A 22,499-nucleotide genomic window follows, 5' to 3' on the forward strand; every position below is an offset into this window, starting at 1 on the left:
GGGCTGCGGCGGGGCATGGGGAAACGGGGGCGGCCGCGGAGAGAACCGCGGGGAGAGGAGGGGGAGGCCGGCGGGGCCCGGTGTCCCCTTGGGGACATTTTTAACACGGGGCCGGGGATGGATACCTTCCTGCACAACGTGCAGGTGCTGCTGGAGGCCGCCAGCTACCTGGAGCGGATCGAGAAGGAAAATAAAAGTGAGTGCGCGCGGGCGGCTCCGCGGGAGGGGGGGAAATAAATCATCGCGCAAACTTCGGGCCGGCTGCGGACCCCAACACCCGGCTCGAGCGGCGGACGGTCGCGGGATCGCCGTGTAAAGTTGGAGGGCAGCGGCGGGGCCGCGGGCGGTGGACGGGAAGGGGTCGGTGCTCGGGTCCGAGGGAAGGAGGCGGTGTCACGGCCGCGCTCCCCCCGCCGGGGCATGGCCGCAGTCACGTAGGCAAACGGCCGCGCTCGCCACGTCGCCGCGGAGAGGACGGGGCCGGCCACGCGGGCAGAGCGGCGGTGGGGGGAGGCAGCCGGCCGTACAGCCGGGCCTCCGGCTCCGCGGGCGCGCAGGATGCGCGTCGCCTTTTACGAAGCGGTGAGCGCAGGGAAAGTGGGAGTTGACGAGTGACCGGCCGGGGGTTGACAAGTGACGGGACAGGGGATGCCGCTTCGTGCCGGGAACAAAGCGGGCACCGTGCGCCGAGCAATGCGCGGATCGCGGAGCTGCGCGGAGCGGCCCCCAGTCCGCGCCCCGCCCCCCGCGCAGCCACATGGTTCGCACATGGAGGCGACCCTCGGCGCTGATTGGCGGAGACCTCCGGCGGGGCGTGGCCGAGAGTGTTCGCTCCGCCAATAAGCGACGCCGGGGTCCCCCCTGACGTCATGTGTTGCTGTGCGGGGCGGCCCGGCGGGGTGAGCCCGGGCTGCTGCTGTTGTGTCCCCGGGTCACACGCAGGATGTTCATTGCCTTCATTGCCTCATTGCCTTCATTGCCTTTCTTTTCTTCTTCTTGTTTTTTTTCTTTGTTGTTCTTTTCCCCCTATTTCACTCCATTCGTTTTTCTCTATTTTTACTCTTTTATTTCCCTCTCATTATTTATTTATTTAGTCCTCTTTTCCCTTATTATTTCCCTCTTCCCGTCTCACTCTCAGCCCCCATCTCGTTCCCTCTGCCCCTTTTGCTCTCCCCGTCCCCCCGTATCTCCCCCATCTCTCTCAGTTCCCATTCGCTGCCCCCGTGGTGCAGGAGCGGCTGCAGCCGCGGTGTTGAAGGATCGCGAGCCTTTATTCCCCACCACCACCATCAAACTCCAGGCTGCTTTTCTGCTCTCAGAAATACAAACAGCGCTGTAGTGTTGGCTCGTTGTTTGGTTGGGTGTTTTTCTGCCTCTCACGTGCCGACGGGTGTTTCGTAACGAGCCCGCAGAGCCTCGAGTCGGGGGATGATGGAGGAGCGGGCGGAGCTCAGCGCTGCGCCTGGGGCTTTGGGGAGCAATGAGGGACCGCAGCTTGGGTTTTGGCCTTTTATTCCCCTCTTCTTCTTTGAGCTCGAAGGGGAAGTGTCAGAATCACGTTGTGGGGGCGGGATTGCCGAGAGAATTGTTCCGCTCTCGTCTTGCAACAGTATCTGACGTTTCATGTGTTTTATTTAAAAACTGAGTGATTTCGTGGGGTTCGGTGCTTGGAGATGGAGGATGGTGCGTCCTTCTGTGAGCAGCACGTGGGGATGTGGGGGGTTTTGTTGCCAAATATTGAAATGAAGCAATAGTATCCAACCAGCTCCCTTCCCCAGCACTTGTTTATGCTGCATCTTCCGCTTAGGAGAGCCGTGCTCATAGCAGGGAAATCCTTGCCTCCATCAGATGCTGCACAGCGTCTCAGTGTTTATTTGCAACCTGGTGTTTTGGGTTGGACAGGCTGGCTCAGGGCTCGCTATGGAGCGTGCAGTGCAGTGCGGTGCAGTACGTGATGGCTTTGACGTGTTGCCTCCCAAACAAAGAAAACTGCTGCTGGGATTGGAAAACAATCCCTGAGCACCACGGGACCGAGTCAAAGGGAGAAAGAGCTGCAGGAGTGTGTGTGTGTGTGTGTGTGTGTGTGTGTGTGTGTGTGTGTTGGGGGGTGATGTCCTGTGTGCCTACCTGGTCTCGCTGGGGGGAGAGCTGTGTGCTCAACTCCAATTATTACATTGGGATCCGCTGCCCTTTGGCTGCTGAAGCAGCAAGGATGGCTCCATGTGCTCCATACCGGCTGCCAGATGGGGATAATGGCTCCGTGCTTATCTTTACAGGCTCCTACCTGGCAATTAGCAGCAAGAAAGGAAAGCAGCCCCAAAACCTGAGCTGGACACATGCTTCCTGCTGCGTGCTGGTTCTGGCTGCTGCTGGGCAAGGCTCTGCTACATTTTGGTGTGACCACTGAGTTACAGCCCTGATGGGTGCTGTACATGTGAGGAGTGACAGTGCCTGCCCCCAGGAAACGTAGCCCGAAGAAAACAGGACTGGCAGAGAGGTGTCTGGCCCCACCTGACCTGTACATGTGATGGGGACAGGGCAGCAAAGTACTGGGGTGCTGTCTGGGATTGGTATGGCAGCTTTGGGAAAGCTGCAGGCAGTGGTGACCCCATGGGATAGCACTGCTTGTCACTCAGATTGTAGAGTTGTAGAGTTGTTAATGTTGGAAAAGACCTCAAAAAATCATCTAGTCCAGCCACTGACTCATCACCACCATGCCCATGGGGCTGGGTGCTATGATGGTGGAAGTGCATTATAGTGTACTGGGTTATAGTACGGAGTCATAATGCTTGGGTAAAATGGAGTATTTATCTATGGATATGATGCTGAATCCTTTTTCCAGTTTCATTGCTGGAAATGGGGAGCAGTGCTGCCTTCCTGCTTGAAGCAGCTCCCATGCCTCGACTGTGGAACCCAATCCCACCACACGTTGCTAGCTGACATGTACAGGTTTCCAAATGACCTGTTTCTAGAAATCTGAGCTTGGTATCAAAGGAATAGAAGCAGCACGTGAAAAATTACATCGCCTGTTTTCAGAAATGAAAGCCCTGCTGAGGGCAGCCCTGGTGGTGTATCTATCACCTCTGCAATACCACCTCACAATGAGGCCTGTATAGCAGCGTGTAGAAGCTGCTGAAATGCAGGAGTTGGGAGGGTGTTATTAGAGGGACTTGAAGTAAATTCAGTTGTGGTTGGTATGTGCCAAGCATTACCTGTGTGCTCACAGGCTCCTGCTTATGTCAGTACGAGTTGCATAAGCACATGATTAACTCTTTGGATGTGCTGCCTTATCTATAATAGATGTGGTATGTATATGTGCTGAGCTCACTGCAGAGGCAGACATGCTGTCATATCCTCTTCCAAAAGCATGATGGCAAGCAAACCAATGTGACAGCGGTGTCCTTATTCACAGTTCAGCACAGGTGTGTGTGTGTGTGTGTACAGGACAGTGGACTTTGATCCCTGCAAAAAGACAGCCAGATTTTCTTTGCAAAGTGCTGCCTATGTTTAGTGACCTTCTGACCAAGAATAACAAAAGGGTGACTGAAGATTTGTCCTTTGCTCTTCAATAAATCTGTCTGAAGGGAAGGAAAACTGAGCCTTGTGGGTGAGTCAACGCTATATTCAGCTTATGGCTCCTTCCACTGTTTATGCCTTTTTTGAGGGTCTTTTTCTGACAAGCCAAAGGATGGTTCCCATGAGGTCAATGAGAGCTGAACACATGGCTCAAGGTCAGTATGGATGGTCTTGGATCATGTGGTGATGCGATATGGTGCAGCACAGAGCTCCTTCACATATATATATTTTTCCCAGCTTTAAATACACTCCCTTCCTTCCTCCTGGTTCATAACCTGGCCACAGTGATTCATGTGTCAGCTACTTCCAGGTTGTGTTATTTTGACTCGTGCTGTTTGTACATCATCATGAAATTCAGAAGGAAGCCACAGCAGGAGAAATGATAGGGTAGAGCAAGAGCTGCAGGGCCGTGCCAGGAGCACTGCTGAGAACTGATCATGTCCTTGGCAGCAGGGCATCCTCAGGGCCAGCAGAGAAATGTCTTCTGCTGTTGTCTGGAAAATCCTACCTTTTTCACTGAGGGACCCCATCCTGTGTACGTTGTCTTGCTGTTTATTGTTTTTCTTGAGGGTGGCCCTATTACTTAATTTTGTAGGTGGATCAGTCGACTTGAGTGAGTCACTGACTCGGAATGAACTGGGGCACAGTGCAGGTCTGAAAACAGAGCAGCACATCTCCCAGAGGCTGGGAGCAGGCAGCCCAAGGAATAGTAGACCCCTGGCTTTTGCTTTACCCATTGGCAGAGCGTAGTCTTTGGATCAGAGTGTATAGCACGTGCTATATTCACAGTCCAACTCTTGGATGTCCAGGTGGTTTGGCTGTGAAAAATTTCTGTCCTCCCTGTTGGATGGGCTCCAGGTGCCAGTGGGAGCACTGGAAGGGATTATCTGGTGCTTTGCAAAAGAACGAGGCTCCTCAGTGAGAAATGAGGCCGTATCCTCTAGGTGCTGTAGGACCCTTGCAAAAGGTATTGGGAGAGTGTCAAGTAGGGGAATGGAGACTGGTTTGTTGCAGTATGTGCTGGTAGATGGAATATTCAGATATGTCTGAAAACAAGCTTTGTGGATCTGTTGTCACCAAAAATGTTCTCATCCAACACCCCTGTGAATTTTCTTTTCTAGTGATTTGGGATCAACAGAAAATGGTTCCTAATGGATACCTCTGTTTGTGCCTTTGGTTGCAGGGGTGTTAATTTTGAAGGATTTGAAAGCAAGGTTAAGAGTTTGCAAGAGTTTCCTTTGCCCACCTTCAAGCAATCCCTGCAACTGTTGCCATGTTCATTTTCCTCCCATAGGTTACAAAGAGCTGGAGATAGGACGGTTTGAGTAGCCAGAGAAGGGATGGAAAGCCAGGCAGTTTAACTAAAGGTATTGCCCTTACTGAAAATAACTTGCAGGTTGCAAAGCACTATGTTATTTCTAAGCCTCGTGCCCAAAGCAGTGGGCTGGGCATCTTGATGGGTGAGCTGTATTCTTGTTCTACCTCTAGCTGAGGTCATCTTCATGTGAGCGGTTATGCTGCTTACACCTCAGTTTCTCTTCCTGCAGAGTGGAAAGAAAAGAAACTTCAAATCATTTCAGTTTTGAGAAGCTTAAAACATTACTTTCTGGAAAGCTCCTAGAAGATTCCCCTGATGGAAGCAGCTACTTTAGTGCAAGTGATTGTGGTACTGATGTAAAAAATACTAATAATTAAAAACAAAAACCAAACAGACCAAATCTGTTTGACTTGAATAAAATAACAGCGGCATTTCAGATGTAAATATTAATTGATTTCTGCACTGCAGATTTCTTCCTGGATATTTAAATTGTTGCTAAGGAGAAGGGAAAGGCTATCAGGGAGATTAACAAATCCATTATTAAGGCTGGAAATGGAGGGCCGCCGAAGTGCCATTTAATAAAATGTAAAAAGCCCCTTTCTAAAGGGCAAAGCAGCAGAACACACAATGAAAGTGAATCACAGCTGCCAGAAGGGATGCCAAGCAGCAAGCACTTATAATCAGAAAACTGTACTTACAGATCATTCGGAGCCACTAAATTAAATGATCTCATTCTCCCCTAAAATACTTTTCCCTTTAGCCCCTCCCCAGCACAGCCCGTGTATCGCTCAACCCCATTTCAGATGTGACTTTGGGGGTTTCTTTTTGCTCGGTAGTTGAATAGCACCAGGCGTCTTCGTGCCATTCACTTTCCACCCACTTTTGTTTCTGTCGCACACAACTCTGTGGTGCTTTACAGGCTGACCTGCCCGTGCTGCAGCTTGGGATGACAACTGACAGATGGATACAGATAAGCTGTGGCTCTGTGCTTGGCTGCCCCCATCTCTGTGGGGCTCCTTCTTTGGAAAGACATCCCACAGTTTGCTCTGCAATTTGTTTCACGCAGGTTTTTGTAATTATGAGCTATTTACTTAAGAAACAAAGACGTGGAAGCTGAGCTGATGTGTGCGTGGAGGAGTTGATCTACATTTTCTCACGTAGAACTGATCCGGCTGTTGCTTCATTTTGGTGCAGGGATGGTGGCGAGGGGTTGGGCCTGTGTGGAAGCTGGGATGTAAAGTGCTTTACAGGAGGACTGGGAAGAGTGGGGATGCGTGTTGTAGGTGTGACAGTGTCCAGAAGGTGAAGCGTGACCTATTAGTGTGGTGCTTCAGACAGCCCACAGGCTTTCACAGGCACACAGACTATCTCTTGCCTGTAGAACCTGCTGGGGTTGGGACATGGGTTCTCGGAACTACATCTCCCGTGCAGCCCCGCGATGTGGAGCTTCCCCGCCCCTTCCCGTGAGCGCCCGGCGGAGGTAAACAAAGTGGTGCGAGGCGTTGGGGGAGGCGGGCGGGGCGAACGGAGGGGCCGGTCCCGGCGGGGTAGAGCCGGGCGGAGGGGGGGGATAAGCCGTAAGCACAGGCCGGGGCTGCAGGGGCTGAGCCCGGCAGGGGGTGTGGGCGGGCTGGGGGGTGAAGCGAGGAGGTGGCAGACGGCAGGCTGGGCGTTAGGGACGGTCGGAAAGGCCTCGCTTCGTTGGCTCCTCAGGGGCGGGCGTCCTCGCCATCTCCGTGCTTGTGTGTGGAAAGCCGTCCTGGGGAGAGAGGGGTCGATGTGAGGGGTGTGGGGTTAAGGGGAAGCCGGCAACTACCTCGCCTCGTAGCCCCCCCCCCCCCCCCCCCCGCTGGGAGCCTGGGGGCCGAGGGGGGCCCGGACGGGCCGGAGCCCCGGGGGCCATGGAGCAGGTGCAGCTGATCAACATCCAGCGGCTGCTGGAGGCGGCCGAGTATCTGGAGCGGAGGGAGAGAGGTAATGGGAGGGAGGAGCCGGGCTGACCGCCTGCAGAGGTGGTGGGAGAGGGGTTGGGGTCAGGAGTCCACACGAGATGAAGGGGATCGGAGGCGGTGGTTGATCCTCGAGCAGGGGTTGAGGGGAGGGACAGGGCTGGGGTGTGGGTGAGGTGGGGGGTTGGCAGGAAGGGAAGGGTGAGGTGGATGTGATTTCTGGAAGGAAAACCAGGGCTGGCTGGGAAGTTTCCCACTGGACAGGAAGGATGGGGTGGGAGGTCCTGGCGTTGCAGAACGAGATGTGCCTGATTTGCTCTGTTCGGAGCTTGTGCAGGAGGAGAGATGAGATTCTCTCTGGGCTGTCCTGGCTTCTTTTGACGCTTTCAGGTATTTGAGATGTGCTGATTTTCTTGTGAGGTTGGCAGAGCTTTTGCACTCCCTCTCTTTTCTCTACCTCTTGGTCCACTTCCTTCTGAATACATCAGCAGTTGTTTCCCTGTGCTGTTGTGCTTAAGGACTTCCCCACATAGGCTGACGGGTCAGTGGTGAGGCCTGCCAGCTGACTTTTTATTATTATTATTATTATTTTTTTTTTTTCTGACCCCTTTTTTATGCCCTGCCTGTTGATTCTTGTGCAGAGTGCGAACATGGCTATGCCTCGACCTTCCCCTCAGCTCCAAGCCCTGGACTACAAGACCCAAAGCCCACGCGGAGGCTGAGCCGGGCAAGGAAACACAGCGGCAGTGGCAGCAATGCAAGTATTGCCAACAGGTACGACATGGGCAGAGGAAAGTGCGGGTGTAGAGCTGGGTGGGAGGATGGAGCTGAAAAGGAAAACTCAGGATGAGAGGTGAGGAAAATTTTCCCCTAGGAAAACAGGGATAATGTGAGAGCAGGGGGATTCAGAGCTGGGGCACATGGGCACAGCATCCCTTCTGGATGTGTTGCACTTAAAGTAGAGGGACACAGGGGAGCTGTATCTGCAGTACTGCCAGCTGACTCTGTGCCAGTGCTCAGATGCTGCAGAGAGAAGAGAAATAGGGAGATCTGTTCAGAGGATGCAGGGAGGAGATAGGCAATGGCTATTCCCATTATGTACAGTGATGTTTTTCCAACCCAGAAGTCACTGCTCTTAAGGGATAGCATGCGTGCAACCTGAGTGCTTTGGGGTTGTAATGACAGGCATGACTTGAAGCAAGGAAATGATGTTTTGAAATGGATCCCCTACAACAAATGGGAGAGAGGGAGATGACTGGCTGCTACATGCAATGCGTTAAAAATTCAGTTCAGGAAATTGAAGCTGTCTTTCACTCTGGCTTTCAGGGCAGTGGGATTTCCCAGCTTTCTGATAGCTCGGTAATTGTCGAACTTCATGGTTTTTGACACATTGCTTATTAAACAATGCCATATTTCTTGGTTTGTTAAATCAAGAATAGACAACCAGATTAGGCCTATCACTCAGTGCTGTGGAAGGGTCTGCTATTCCCCTCTAGTTGGTATACTTTATTTCTTTTGTGGTGTCTTTGCTGGTGGTGGTTGTTGCTTTTTTTTGACTCTGTTCTGTGAAATTATTTGGACAGTGCTGAAGATTTCTGCTACAGGGAAACTTTAGAAACAAAGTAGGATGTTGGAACAGGCAATTGCAAGCTTGTGTTTACTGCAGTGGGGCTCGTACAGTCCCTAAAATGGTGGCAGATGGCTCAGGTGATTAAAGCTTTCTTAAGGCCATTGAAAAGAGACCCGTAGAGGCCATGGAGAAAGGTGTCTTAGCTCACAGTGATTTTGCTTTGGCAGCATTTGATAATAAAGGTTGTTTGAATTGATGTTAGGACACCTTGCTGCAGGGAAGTTTTCTACCTCAGGATGGTCACATCCTGGGCTCACTCTGTGCTGCATGGTTGTGCTTCCTGCCTCATTCACCCACCCTCTCCTGATCCGAGGGCAGTTGTAGTCATTTCCTATTTCCCATGAACCCAAATCCCGATCACTCTCTGTTGAGAAATGACAGCGAATGCTGAATTGAGATGTGTGTTTTTTCCCTCATAGGTTTCTTGCATGTTATTATCCATCCCACACCTCTTTTTCTCAGAGGCCTTTGTCATGGCAACCTGCCCTTCTCCAGAGGAGGGCTGGAAGCACATTCCCCTCAGGAGCTTCCTAGCACCGAATCCTGCTGCCTTGGGACTAGCAAGGGATGCAGAGCATTCCCTATCTCTGGGGCGTGGGTGTACAGTGTGCCCTGCTGGCACAGAGCTCCCAGGCATGCCAGCACAGGGCCCCCAGGCACAGCTCTCTTGGGGCACCTTTGTGCTGAATCTGTTGAAGGGGGTGGGTTTGGGGGGGGGTTGGGGAGAGTAAGGTAACAGAGAGGCAGAACTGATGTTTTCCAGCCTTATTTAAAACCTTCATTATTCAAGGAGTGTTGAGCACCAAATGAAACCTTTAATGTAAAAGTTGTAGGCACCGTCGTCTGGCTTGAGGAAGGTCTGCTCCAGGCAGAGATCTGAGTGGTTCTTTTTGGAGAGCTCAGATCTTACATGCACAGTTGGGAATGGAAGTTTCTGTTAGCGCAAGTCGTAGCAGCTTGCACTTGCTGTAGGAGATGGCAGGCCTTCCAGATGGCTGCAGTGCTGGGAAGTGACAACTGTGAAGTTCAGGATGCCTCCAAATTCACTGCAGTGTGTTTTGTGTGATGCTGAGTAGAGCATCAGCTTTGTTTAAAGAAGGCTTTGTGTCACAGAATCATAAATTGTTTGAGTTGGAAGGGGCCTTTAAAGATTGTCTAGTCCAACTCCCCAGCAGTGAACAGGGACGTCTACAGCTCAGTTGGGTTACTCAGAGCCCCCTCCACCAGCCTGACCTTGACTGTCTTTGGGACAGGGAATCCATCACCTCTCTGGGCAACCTGCTCCAGTGTCTCACTACCCTTATTGTAAAAACTTATTTTCTTATATCCAATTTAAGTCTCCCGTCTTTTTGTTTGAAATCATTTCCCCTTGTCCTGTCACAGCAGGCTGTGCTAAAGAGTCTGTTCTTTCTTATAGCCCCCCAGTATAGCTTCCAGAGGTCCCTTCCAACCTCTGTCAGTCTTATGTTTTTCTGCCTTTTGAGCAGTGTCTGCTGTGTATCCAGTATGCAGGGTGTGTCTGGGATGGGCAGATTCTCTACCCTGCCCTTGATGAGCATGTCAAGGCCCCTCTTGCACGATCTCTGCACAGCCACAGCTGAGAGGGGTAATGGCAGGTTCTGTATGAAATGGCCACCTGGGCTGTGCTAGTCCATGGATGGAGAAGGGAAAGTGAAAACTGATGATTTCACTGGCTGCAGCACTGACTGCTGTGCTGGGAGATCGTCCCAAAAAGGATGTTGCTTCTCTGCCACCAGCTGAATCCCATCAATGCAGCACTGCATGAGGAGGCCTCTTCTAGTGCCAGTGGAGACTTCTTCCAGGGTCATCCTTCTTGTGAGTAGATCTCACAGCTTCTTGGACTTGACTAAGCACCTGGACATGGGTATCTGGCTTCTACACCAGGCTCTGGAAGAGGTTGAGTAAGTCAGCCTCCCTGGTGCTCAGGAAGGTCTGTGAGTCATGGAGCTCTGCTCCAAGCACATGTGGAGTTGGTTATCTTGATCTTACAGGAGTTATGGGAGGGCAGCACCATCAGATGCCTCTAAGCTACTTTCACTGGCTCTGGAACCAGCAGGTGTTTTTCTCCACATGTAGGTAGGAGCCCTCACACAAGGTATCTATGAGGGTGGGCTCCTCTCTCCATTTCAGCTCATTCTGAATGCGATGGAGGAAGCACAGCACACCCCCCAGCAGCCACTGCCTCATGCAGGTGCACTCCAACTCCACATGCAGGCAGGACTTCTTGGTGGTATCTTCTCCACATTGCCCAGCCCCAGGTGGAAGGTGTGCCCTGATGGGGAGGCCTCAGGCACTAACAGGCAGTAGAGGATGTTATATTCACAGGCACATCATCCTTTGTAGATGCAGGCCTCCCTGATGGCCCACTGCAGCTGTAAGATAGTTTCTGAAATAATCATCCCTTCTCTGGAAGGTCTGTCCAGTAAAGTTTGAATGGACTTTGAAATAAACATCAAGCCCTTGATGAGGGACAAAACTTGCATTTCAGGCTGAGGTGTGTGACTTTTCTTAGATTACTTTTATCTCAAAATGTTTAATTAGCATAGAAAAATGTTCCTTCTAAATGAAAAATATGCACAGGATTTAAGTCTCCCGTAGAAAATGTCTCTTGAGCAACCTAGGTAAACTAAAGTTGAGACACCTGAGCGTCACTGCTGGTCTTTATTCAACCAAATAAGCCATGAATATGAGACTCCAAGTGCTCTGTTAGATTAAATCCAAATATTTCCCTTTGCTCTGTGCAATGACAGCTATTTCTTCCTAGCAGGCCCTGTGTTGTCATGGCATAAGTACCTGCAGAGTTCTGAGGAGCAGGCAGCCTACCTTTGGATGGCACTGATAGGGCAAATCTTACTCTTAAAGAAACAAGGATGGTCCCCCAGTGCCTGCAAAAATCACTGTAGTTCTACCCAAGCAGAAGTGGATAACTTAGAGAGAAAACATTGCTTCATTATTTCTAGTTCATATAACTGCACTTTTGAAATGAAATGATTTTGGCTCAGGTTCTCACAACTTTCCTCTTGTTTGTTCCAGTTGTGTAAATGATCCCTGCAAGGGGGTTCCCTTCTGCCATCCGGTAGCATTTCCTATATATATGCACAGTGTTTTGGGTGCACGTTTTAAAGACCTCTTGGGGATTAGTGACTGTGCTATGATTTTAAAACCTGAATGTGTTTAGTGCTGTGCAGTCTTGGCTTTGGTTGGAGGTATTTTGGTACTGGAAGTGACCCACCTGCAAGAATATGTGATCAACTACAGCTGTTGTGATCTGGAGTCTTTAATAAACAAGGGAAACCTCTTAAAGAATATTCAATTTAAAACACAGCTATAGGCAAACAACAGCAACAACAAAAGCCAATCAGCCAACCTGTATTACATTAGAATTATTGTACTTTCAGTTTACTTTGTGTCTTGAAAAGAATATCTGATGGTTTTTGGAATGGGGTAAAAATCAGCAGTGATTTATTTTAACATATTGTTTGGTTTTCTTCTGTCTGAAGGCATTTCTGGGACAGAAGCTGGGTTCTAAAAGCCAGAAAAGTTAAGTAGCCCATTCTGGGATTACAGCTCTATGGGCACATCAACTTACATTCAGTGTTACTGAAAACTGCTCTTTCAAACTCTTCTTTATTCTGCCCTAAATAAACAGTTATTAGTAAGTTTGTTATAGTTACGATTAGGCTGGTTTGATACTTACACTTCTTGAAAAATAATTAAGTGGATGCCAAAGGTTTTGGTTTGTTTTTCTTTCCACCCAAAATATAAATGGTTTAATGAAGTTGAGGATTGTAAGACAATCTGAAATTGTGTTACAATATGATATTGTACCTTCTTTTTTAGACTCTCAGATGTATGGAGAAGCCTGTTACTTTTTGGTCTGATCCTGGGGAAATGCTGAGCCCCTTCCAGTGATGTGAGGAACCCTCAGCTCCCTCAGGAGGCTCGTGTGGTTAAGGGCACTCAAATAATCTATTGCTCAGCTCCATGGGGAGGGTTTGATCTCTGCCCAGTTTCTTTTTCCTTTCATTTTCCTCTTTCCTGTTATCCTCTCCCTGTTGTCTAAGGCTGCTTCCCAAGGGCCCTTGAGACACCTGCAGTGGCAGGTTGCATGGGGAACCCGAGATCTGCAACTGGAAGGGCTTGTATGCAAAGTGGTCTTGAATGTGGTGGCCTCCAGGTCTTAAGGGCCTGTCTGTTCTAGTGATGTAGTTCCTCATTTTCTGTATTGTTGCTTTTCCCTACCCTATTAAAAACAGCTTTTTTCATGCTTTGAAATCCCATCACTTGGTTTTGCGCTGAATCTTTGTAACCCTATCTGCTCTCGTAACCTTTGGAGCTGATTTTTGAGGGTAGGGTTTGGGTTTGTAGCTATTTAAACTCCTGGTTTTAAGCTTTATGCACAACGTAGCATCCCTGCAGAAGGATGGTGTGCAGAAAGTACCTCGTGTGCCTCAGGTGATGACTTGATGTGCCACAGGTTCACAAACACGGGTGCAGAAGCTAAAAGGACGTGGCATATGTAGCTGCAAGTCAGCCTTGGTTGTCTGGTGCACAGGAAAGCCTGATTTACCAGAACAGCAGTGCTGTGCAACTGTACAGCGCTGTGCAGGGGAGGAGCAGGGGGCTGGTGGACACTTGCATAGGCATAGCTTTAAATACGTTATATCTTTTCTATTAGAGGAGATTCACTGCCCCTTCTTCCTAGCCTCTATTGGTGTTTTTTTTCTGGATGTTTATTTGTTTGGGGACATTTTAAAATCTGTTTATTCTCACATCGGATCACACCTTACTCCACAGCTAGCAGTTGAATTTTGACTCGCTGTATGTAGGTGGGTTAGAATCTGGCCTTTGTTTAAGATGCTGGGGACAGAGACTGCCTCAAGCCTCATGCCAGGGAGCTCCGTGCATGGCTCAGGACTTGGCTGTCTTTGTGTGGTACAATCTACATGTGTGATACAGAGGATGGATGAGATTCATTGTGCCATGTTTTGGTTTATGCCACATTTTGTTAATGTACCAACAGTGAGATTATTCTCTGGAGTCTTCGTGGTTCTGTTGAAATTTTGTCTAGTAATAGTGGAGGGGGGGAGTGGGGTCTTGCCTTCTAGTAGAAAGTATATTTTTATGTTAGATTTTTAAGGAAGGAAAACTGGACAGGGCTGAGCTGTTAAGGTATGCTCTTCTGATAGAGATAGTAAGAGGAATTAACCAGCAGTTAGGCATAAGCATGACTTCTCTTTGGGAAAGCATAATAATAGTTTGTTAGGCTGGGAAAGCGGCTTGCAGGTCCATTCTGTTTCATTAGTTCATTTGGCAAGATAAGCTGTGCTCAGGTCCCCCACTGTTACCTGCATGTAGCACACACAGAGGAATGGTCTTTTGGAGTGTGATTTGACTGCAGCATCTGTGCATGCTGCAGTCTAAAATTTGTTTGTCAAAGAGGAGCCTCTGTGACAGCACAGCAACACTGAATGCACGAGAGGCAAATCACCCTTTAAAATCTTCTTATTTCTCTAGGTTTTTACCAGGCTGTAGTTGTTTGGAGCTGGATGGCAAGGAGGGCTGTACTCACGCGTAGCTCATTTAGGCCTGAGCCACATCCCATCTGCCCAATTGATATAATTTGCACCCATGGAGTTTGCAAGTACAGGCAGGCAAGCCACGGTGATACTGGAGCTTCTGAACCTGCTGGCATTACGTTGTGCTTTTCCTTGTCTTTGCCAATCTACATCAGAAGTTGAGATTCTGCCACTGATGTAGATAAAATTATGCAGTGTAGGTGAGGCTCTGCACGCAGTGTCTTCTCACTGATGTTTGGCTCTACAGTACTACAGCTGACAGTTTTCCAGAAAGTACTGCAAATAACTTGAGAAATATCAGTCCTACTCCTTACTGTGGAAAGAGGCCTCTGAATCAGCAGTATCAGTAGTAGGGCTGATAGAACAGCTCCCATTGTGGAGCCCACTGTGTTTTCCTTGGGCACTCTGTGTATTTTACTGCCCTCCAAGTGGGAAGATCCCGTGGAGTTGCAGTTTCTACTTTCCTTTGTTTATTAGTAATATTGCCACGCAGAGAAAGGTCTGTGCTGTAAGGGCTCTATGCAGAAATCCACGATTCTGGGCTGAATTTAGACTTTTGATACCTTCAGTAGGTGTAAAATGTAATTTGTTCTTTAAACTGTCAAAGTTGTGCAAAGAGGCCTTTGTGTAAACCAGAAGCAGGCCCATTTGTTGATGTTATCTGCATCCTCACTGTAATTTACTGCTGCAGCATCTGTCTGCTCTGAATTGTCTGTGGCTGAAGGTTTGTGATCCCTTTGTCCTCTCAGGTTTAAGGGAGTCCTCTGCAGGCGTGTGTTGCTTTGGAGCAGCAGGACTGTTACTCAGGGCTCGTGCTGCCCACATTGCAGCATTCTAACCAGGTAGAGCTGTGCTGCAGTCAGCGTGGGATGATTTGCATTACTGATGGCACTTCTGACGCAGTGACAAGGAACTGCAGGTTTTGGTGCTTATGGTCTTTTGAAACACGAGGTTGTTAGTCCCAGCTTCTAATGAGATTTGGTGCCCGAGGATGATGGGGGAGGTTGTTTGGTCCATACTTGGCCATTTGTTTCTGGAGTCTGTATTTAGTGCACAGTCAATTCCCTACTTCGGGTAGCATTCCTCGTGTGTTGGGTGTTTCACTTGACCCGATCCTTTACTTGACAATGCCTTGGTTGTCACCTGTAGTGTTGTTCCCATCTGCTCCTTCACTGTAGGCAAGAGTAGCTTTTTCTTTTCTTGCTCCTGGTGGAGCTTTGAAATCATTTTCATTTTCTGACCCACGCAGTCCAGTACATCTTTTCATCTCATGCTGCTAAGTTAATTGGCTTGTTTGTTGGAGTTCCTGCTGTTGATTATCTCCTGATCCTTCCTGACAAACTTCTGCCCATATTCAAAAACTGACTTGTGCTTGTTCTCTAGAGAGTTAGCTTCTGCTCCCTGCCTGCTTTTAACCAACAAAGATAGGATTTGTTTTTGTTGACGATTGTGGGCTTTCTTGACCAGAGACTGGGGCTGTGCACTTGGCTGGTTGTTGCCTGGATCTCTTGTCTGTGAGACACTGCCTTTACTCAGCTTGGAGGGAACAGGATTTTTCCATCCTGCTGGATATGTTCCCATCTCTCATATCTGTGCTGCCTACTGTACTTCATTCTCTGATAGGAATGTGATCTCACTTCAGTTCTGTTGCTTTATGAATCCAGTTTGAAGTAGACTTGATGGTTTTCATCATTATCTTAATTACTTGTCTGTACTTCACTGTTTCCTTTGTGGCAAGTAGGTGTGTGGATTAAGAGCTGCACTTTTGCCTTGGTTTTGATTAAAGTTCATCTGCATGAAATACTCATTTGTTTTCTAAACACTTTTTGTTTATTTCCTTCCATCTTTTACACCATCAAGAAGGGATTAACCAAGTGCTAGAAGTTGTGGGAAGGAACAAATGACACTGGGACTATTTACCCCAGTGGTCATTCTCTGCTGCTTGGGCATAGACATGATATAAAGGACCATGGTGTAATGTGACGTGGCACCAGCTCTGGGTTGCCTTCAACTGTTATGCTGCAAATTGCAGCAGTTTGATCTGCTTCACAAGCAGTTGGGCCATCTGAGAGCAGCTGGAGGTACCAGCTTTCCTGTGAGTTTCTGCTGTTTGTGAGCCAGAACTGGAATAACAGAAGGAAAAACAAGCTCTTCCATTTTATCAGTCTTCCTTGGTGAATCTCTGGACAGTAAATGAGCATGCTCTGTTCACAGGATATAAGCCTGAACACTGGAGTTCTCTTGCTGGTTTTCCTGCAGCCTGTGTTAGTCTTTGTGCTTCAGTTTCCTGAAGACAACCTATGGCTAACAGTGGAGTTATTGTATTTCCTGTTCTTGAGTATTCTGCTCCTTGCCTTCATCTCCAGGATCTGTGTTGCATCATTGTCATTGTAACATGGGTGATAACTAACAAGTCTGAAAGTCTGGCCTGGCCTGGAGCTATGCAAATGTCATCAGTTTCTTTTCAAACAACGTCAGTTTCAGTCAGGTAACATTTTAGTCCAAAAGCCTCATTTTCCCCAGTACATCTGAAGGCAGTTTCTTTAGGTCGGGAGAGGTTGCAGAGAAGAATGTATGTTTCAAACAGACTTCAGCACTGCAAATGACATTACTGAAGCCATTTCTGGATGTGATCATCTTCCTCAAAAGGGTAGCATTGTGTGTGGGAAGAAGCATGGTACAAGGCAAAGGGCTGGCGTGCTGGGCCCTTGGATCCATTCCTGAGTCTGCCACTGAAACACTGCAAGATCTGAGTGCGTCAGGTAACTTACATGGCTCCTACCATCTGTACCCTCCATGGTTCCCACCATCTGTACATAGGGGTAATGCACATGCTTTTTTACTCTTGTTCTCGGGAGGTAGCATCAGTGTTTTGGAGCTTGTGACTATTTGAAAGAAAGTAAAACTTGAGATCCTGAGTCTTCTAGGTAGATTTGAAAATCACCCTTGTGTTGTTGTCCTCTCTCTTTAAATCGTTGTGATTTCTTATCCTACCCTCCAATATGCTTGAATATTCAACAGAGAAAATGTTAGCAGAGATATTAAGGTGCTGGTGGGAGTTGGATGAAGTCTTTGCTTTGCTGAAGTCTGTTCATCATTCTACTTAAATAATGCATTTTGCTTTGTAATCTGTTGATGGTGATCAAGCCTGTAGGGATGCTGTTCCTGGTAGCACTTGGTGGTTTGCACTGGTGTGAGGAAGTGTCTGTTTCATTGCCCTCACTCGGTGCCTTACTCTTCTCTCTTCACAGTGGAGCCCAGATGTGCCATGTTGAGGCTACTTGATATTTCTCCTTGTTGTGTCCTGAAAAACATAATTTTGTCAGTGCTTTTAAAGTCAAGAGGCTGCTTTTGTGTTCGTGCTCCTTTGTGTCATGGATCACAATTAATGATTTTGCCTTGATGAGAACAAGGAGATGGATTTTTCCTGAACTGTGGGAATCTACTGTAACGCGACCAAATTTGAAGTCTTTACAGAAGCTGTCAGCTGTCACATGTGCAAGGGAGGTGGGCCAGGGTTTCCCTACTGAAATGGCTCATATGGGTCATGTGTCAGCCTTTGTGTCTGATATGCGTGCACCAGCCCCTTCTGATGTGGTTAACTGTGGGCTGAGAAGGGAAGGAGGTGGTTTCTGTAGAACTTTATTCACTTGTCATTGAAGTTAGAAGGCAGGCAAGCAAAGCAGTGAATAGCACATAGAACTTATTCCCCTCCCAACCCCTGTCAGCGGTTCTGTGTACATTCAGCAAGTCACTTGAAACCTGCCTTTTCAAGGGAGGCCTCCGAAGAGTGTATTCGTCATGTAGTGTTTTTTTTCCAAGGTATGAGCCTGGGAGCTGAGCTGCAGAAGCGCTGATGATGCACAGCTACAAGGGGATTTGTGCTTTGAACTTACAAAGTTTGTAACTCAAAAAAAACCAGTCTCTTGAGGGTCTTCTTAAAGGCACCGGAGAGAATGAGAACCTGCAACTCTCGTTTCCCCATTTCTTGGCTTTTCATTTGGAAAGTGAAGTTGCATAGCAGTAAACACGTTTGTGAGCTGCTCTTCGTGAGTCTGTTGTAAAGCCTGTAAGAAAACCACCGGTTCTGTATTCAGAGCAAGGCTTGGCTTGAGGCCACGCATTGAACAATGAGGAGAAAACAAAATACTGAATAGCTGCTTGTTCAGCAAACTCAGTTCCTCTTGGCCATGCAGGGTGCTGCATGAGGAGGGAGTATATGCGATGGGGCAGTTTTCCTGCCTGGGTTCTGTACCTCAGGTCTCGGGTGGCAGAGGAGAAGGGCCATGACAGCACTTGGCTCCCAGCCTGTAGAGTTGGGAAGGAAGCAAGCAGGAACATCTCTGTTGGCCTCACGCTGCAGCAGTGAATGCAAAACAACATTCTTGTTTGGTAGCCTGGCTTGGCAGAGCCATCTGCTGCAGTGAGCCACCTTGCCTTGCTAAATTGGGATGTTGCTGGAGTCCGGTGAGCCCAGCTTTGGGTCTGAGAGAAGCCTGTGGTGCTCAGCAAGAGAGAGCTGACACTCCTTCCTTGTGCTGAGGCAGCAGAATAAGCGACAGTAGGACAGCATGCTCTGCTGGGGATTCTCTGTCACTTTATCCAGTGGTGTCTGAGAGTAGGGCCGGTTCACTTGGCAGCTGGTGAGTAAGACATGAGGGCTTGTTTAGGTTTGATTTATGTGGGGATTTTTCTACTTTACTACTTGCAGTACACGATGGTTATGTCAGGTTTTTACTTTGACCCAAGACTCAGATGGCACTAGTGTCCTTGATAGGGGTCACCGGGACAGCCTGAGAACGGCAACCACCCTGCTGCACCCTGGCATTTAGGGAATGAGGTTAAGTGCCCTGCCACTGATTTCTTGGGTGGCCTTGGGAACGTTATTTCATGTTGTGTCTCCCTCCTGTACAGAAAGTATCAGGGAAGAGTTAATTCACAAAGTGTTGCAAACAGAAACAGTGGTTATGGGAGTAGGTCCCAAACGGAGAAAGGCTGCGTGGATTTCACTTCTTCCAGGAGCGTGTGCTGCATGTCTCTTAAATTGCATATTGCTCTTGACAGTGTTGCAGAGGCTTTCAGGACTCTGTAGAAGCAGAGAGGTGGGCAACTTTCTGCAGTGTTTGTGCACCATGTGAAGGAGCTCTTTTTTCCTTGTTGGGATGTAAACACTGTGGGGCCATTTCTCCTTTTCCAAAGATTAAAAAACACAAACAGATGCCAGGATGGCTGTGTCCCCTTCTCTGCTGGAGACTGAGAATGTGAACTTTGGAAACTGTCTGACTTGATCCTGAGAAAACAGCTTTGATCAGAGCCTTGGGAGGAATCTGATACCACGTCAGTCTAAGAGCGACAGAAAGACTAGCCAGAATTTGGGGCCAGGTTAATCTGGTGCATCTCCACTGACGTCAGTGAGAAGGTGAAACAGCCTGTTCTGTCTCCTCATTTCAGCTTCTTGTGGAGAAGCTTTTTCTCTGGGCATCAAGGCCAGATAATGTAGAAGGATCATGGAATAGCAGTGACTGAGATATTTTTTGTCTTTGTGTCGCTTGCAAGGAAATGTTTTGTTAGATTTGCTAAGTGAGGCTTAGGTGGGACTTGTTGGGCTTGGGGCTGGTACTTGTGGTGGGTTGCTTCTAGAGGTGAGGTGAACTCCCAGCTCCCTCAGGTACAGCCCTCGCTCATCTCTGCCTTGGCAGGAAGATTTGACTCGTGCAGCAGCTGTGAACCTATCTATCACTTGCCTTAACATTGGGCTGAAAGCCTCACCCTGTGCTGCTCTCAGAGCTTTTCTACAGGCTTCCCAGCCTGCAACTTGTGCATTTAGTTTCATAGATGGCTCACAGTGTTGATCCACTGCTGTTTGAATGAAACCCTGGCAGAACACTGGGATTCTTCAGACAGGTTTGCTTTTGTGGACACAGGTAGATGTGGAAAAGAACAAAGCAATTGATCAGCCTTCCTTTTTGTTTGTTTGTCCCGTCGTCTGACTGCTGCTAATAACAGTCATTTCTGTGAAAAGGCTTGCATAAAAGAAAGGGCAGTACCTTAGTTCATTGGCTCCAGAAGAATAGTTTGATTTTTGGCTTGGAGAATGGTAGAAGACATTTCTTGGAGGGGGAAGTTGGTGACCAAGTGAATGGGGGTCAACAGAAGCAGAATGTGGGAAAGGCCTGGAGAATGAAGGAGACTGTGGGGTTTTTGTTAATGATGATGCAGAGATGTTTGCATGGGCAGAATGAAGTAAGAAGTGGTTGGCCTGCTCTGGATGTTCTCGCTGTTTTGCTAAACATGATTCAGGTAACTGTGTATTAGTTTTCACAAATGGCTGGAGTATTTATTTACTCATTGACCTCTTGCTAAAGCAGAGTGGGGTGGAGTGAGTTTCATCTGACTTGGAAGATGAGTGCTAGTTCTGTGTTGGATTAAGGACGTGCATTGGAGGGGCTGCTGGGTGGGCTCTGGGTGGTGGAAATGCAGCTGTGGGAGCCCTATGCTGGTCTGGGATCAGGCACAGGCAGAGCACAGCTGGGTGTAAGCACACAGCAGGGTTTGGGTCTCAGCACCATTACTGCAGGACTCCTTGTTGCTGTGTTTTCCCTATAGGAAAGTTACCTCACTGAGAAATCAAAACAAAATGCAGATACGCTGCATTTGTTGGGCTGTTTATCGATATCAAATGTGTAAAACACAAAGGTCAGCTGTGTTTAATGCCATGTGGCAGCTTTATGATTTTAATTACAGTAGAGAAGTGACAAATTAATTCATTGCTCTTTCGAGCCTGTTCTTCCCTGACGCTGCTCTGCTGCCTTACCTGTGCTGGGGGATATTTCAAATGCCTGTACTCTGGCAGGAGGGATTCTGTTTAAGTAAGGACAACGAAGTAAAGCATTCAGTGATTTGCAATGCCTGGTTCAGTGAGGGGGTTGGGGTAGTTCAGTGTTTCAGCAGCACCTTGCTACAAGATGGGTTAGCGGTGATGCAGGGAGAATCACAGTAACTGATGCAAAGAGGTTGGTTCATGGGGACCTTGGACTGGTGTGACTGACAAGTACTTCCCTTTTGCTTGCTGTTTTGTATGCACTTTAAGGTATCTGGGGTAGAGATGGATAAACTTCAGTTTCTTCTCTTACAACTTTAGTCATTTAAAGCACAGTGGGAACTACTTCTGCTATTTGTGTTGTTTTCTTGGCTCCTTCGTGTTAAGCTTCTGAAACTCTTTCATGATCTCTTCCTGAGCTGTTTTCAAAATGCATTCAGCTGGCTCTTTCTCATGTAACACTCATGAGTTTTTAGGGAGAGTTACCAATATGGATGGTTTGAATTTATTATTAAAGAACTGACTGCTGTAGAAGCCTGCTTTTAAATGAAAGCCCTGTGGACAGTTTGTGCCTGAACTCCTTCTAAAATGCAGCAGTTTTTGGGGCTGAGACAAGCTGGGGGTAGTGCTGGTGTGTGTGTATGTGTGGGCTTTTGTTTTCCTGTCTGCTCCCGCATGGCTTTGGCTTCAGCTTTGCAGGTGAGGCAAGGACCTGCTTGCCCTGTTCTACTCCATGCTCAAACAGCAGTGACCTCATTTTACTGTGTGACACAAACAGTGCCCAACCATCAGCAGCAGAGCAGCATTGCACTGCGCACGCCGTTTCCTTGCTGTTGTAAGAGTGACCCTGAATGTTTCATGCGTGTTGCGATGGCTCACAGCCGTGCTGTTCATCCTGCTCAGAGAGCTGGTGGTGGCCTACAAGGACAGAACTTTGATTTCAGTGCAGTGATGCTCTCTGGGCTCCTGGTTGATGAGGCATTCTCAGCTAGAGGTCCAGCTACGTTTGTTTTTGTACTTACTTGAGTTGTTTTCTAATGCAGTAGCAATAGAAGTTCCCATGCTTTTTCCCGCTTTGCAGTCAATGCTGTCCTTGTTTAACTCCAAATAAATCTTAGTAACGTGTGCAGCCCAAAGACGGGGAGAAGATTAATCTCGATCAGGAGCTACAGAAAATGAATTATGAACAGAGAGGAGAGAGGGTTTTTCTGTATCTGTCGTCTGAGCAAAGGGAAACTGGCACAGAGAACAAGAGGCAGTGAATCGTGGTGGTGGTGCTGGGGAGCAGCGCTGTTTTTTATAGTGTTTTTTTTTCCCTAATTTTAGATGAAAGGAAAGATTAAAATGTTCCGAGTGTCCCCAGTAAAACTAAGCAAAGCATGGGCAGGTGAGAGGCAGCATTCCCACAGGATTCATTCAGTGTAGCTGAGATTCTTTTCTGTGCATTCAGCTCTGCACTAGTGGCTGCATTTGGGGGAACTGATTTTTGTATGTTTGTTTTTTCCCTGTCACTGATACGGTTAAAAGTCACGGCATAAATTTCCCGACTTGGTGAAAAGCCTGTGACCCCTCTCAGTGGTGTTGTTCATCAGAAGGCAGATAGGTA

At 48.2% G+C, this 22,499-nt stretch overlaps 1 protein-coding gene across 2 annotated transcripts in view; it reads left to right on the forward strand.

The window, feature by feature from the left end:
• MXI1 (MAX interactor 1, dimerization protein) overlaps window positions 1–22,499 on the forward strand; it is a 52,007-nt gene continuing 29,508 nt past the window's right edge. Inside the window, exons 1-2 of one of the 2 annotated variants that reach the window (XM_015867157.2) lie at window positions 1–196; window positions 7,485–7,617. In XM_015867157.2, the coding sequence (XP_015722643.1) occupies window positions 16–196; window positions 7,485–7,617 (314 nt within the window). In that variant the 5' untranslated portion in view covers window positions 1–15. Of the gene's footprint in view, window positions 197–6,735; window positions 6,869–7,484; window positions 7,618–22,499 lie in introns of those variants that run through there. The other variant, XM_015867159.2, reaches the window with a different exon arrangement.

The sequence above is a fragment of the Coturnix japonica genome, chromosome 6 (assembly GCF_001577835.2).
Source record: "Coturnix japonica isolate 7356 chromosome 6, Coturnix japonica 2.1, whole genome shotgun sequence".
In the NCBI taxonomy this organism is placed as follows: Eukaryota; Metazoa; Chordata; class Aves; order Galliformes; family Phasianidae; genus Coturnix; species Coturnix japonica.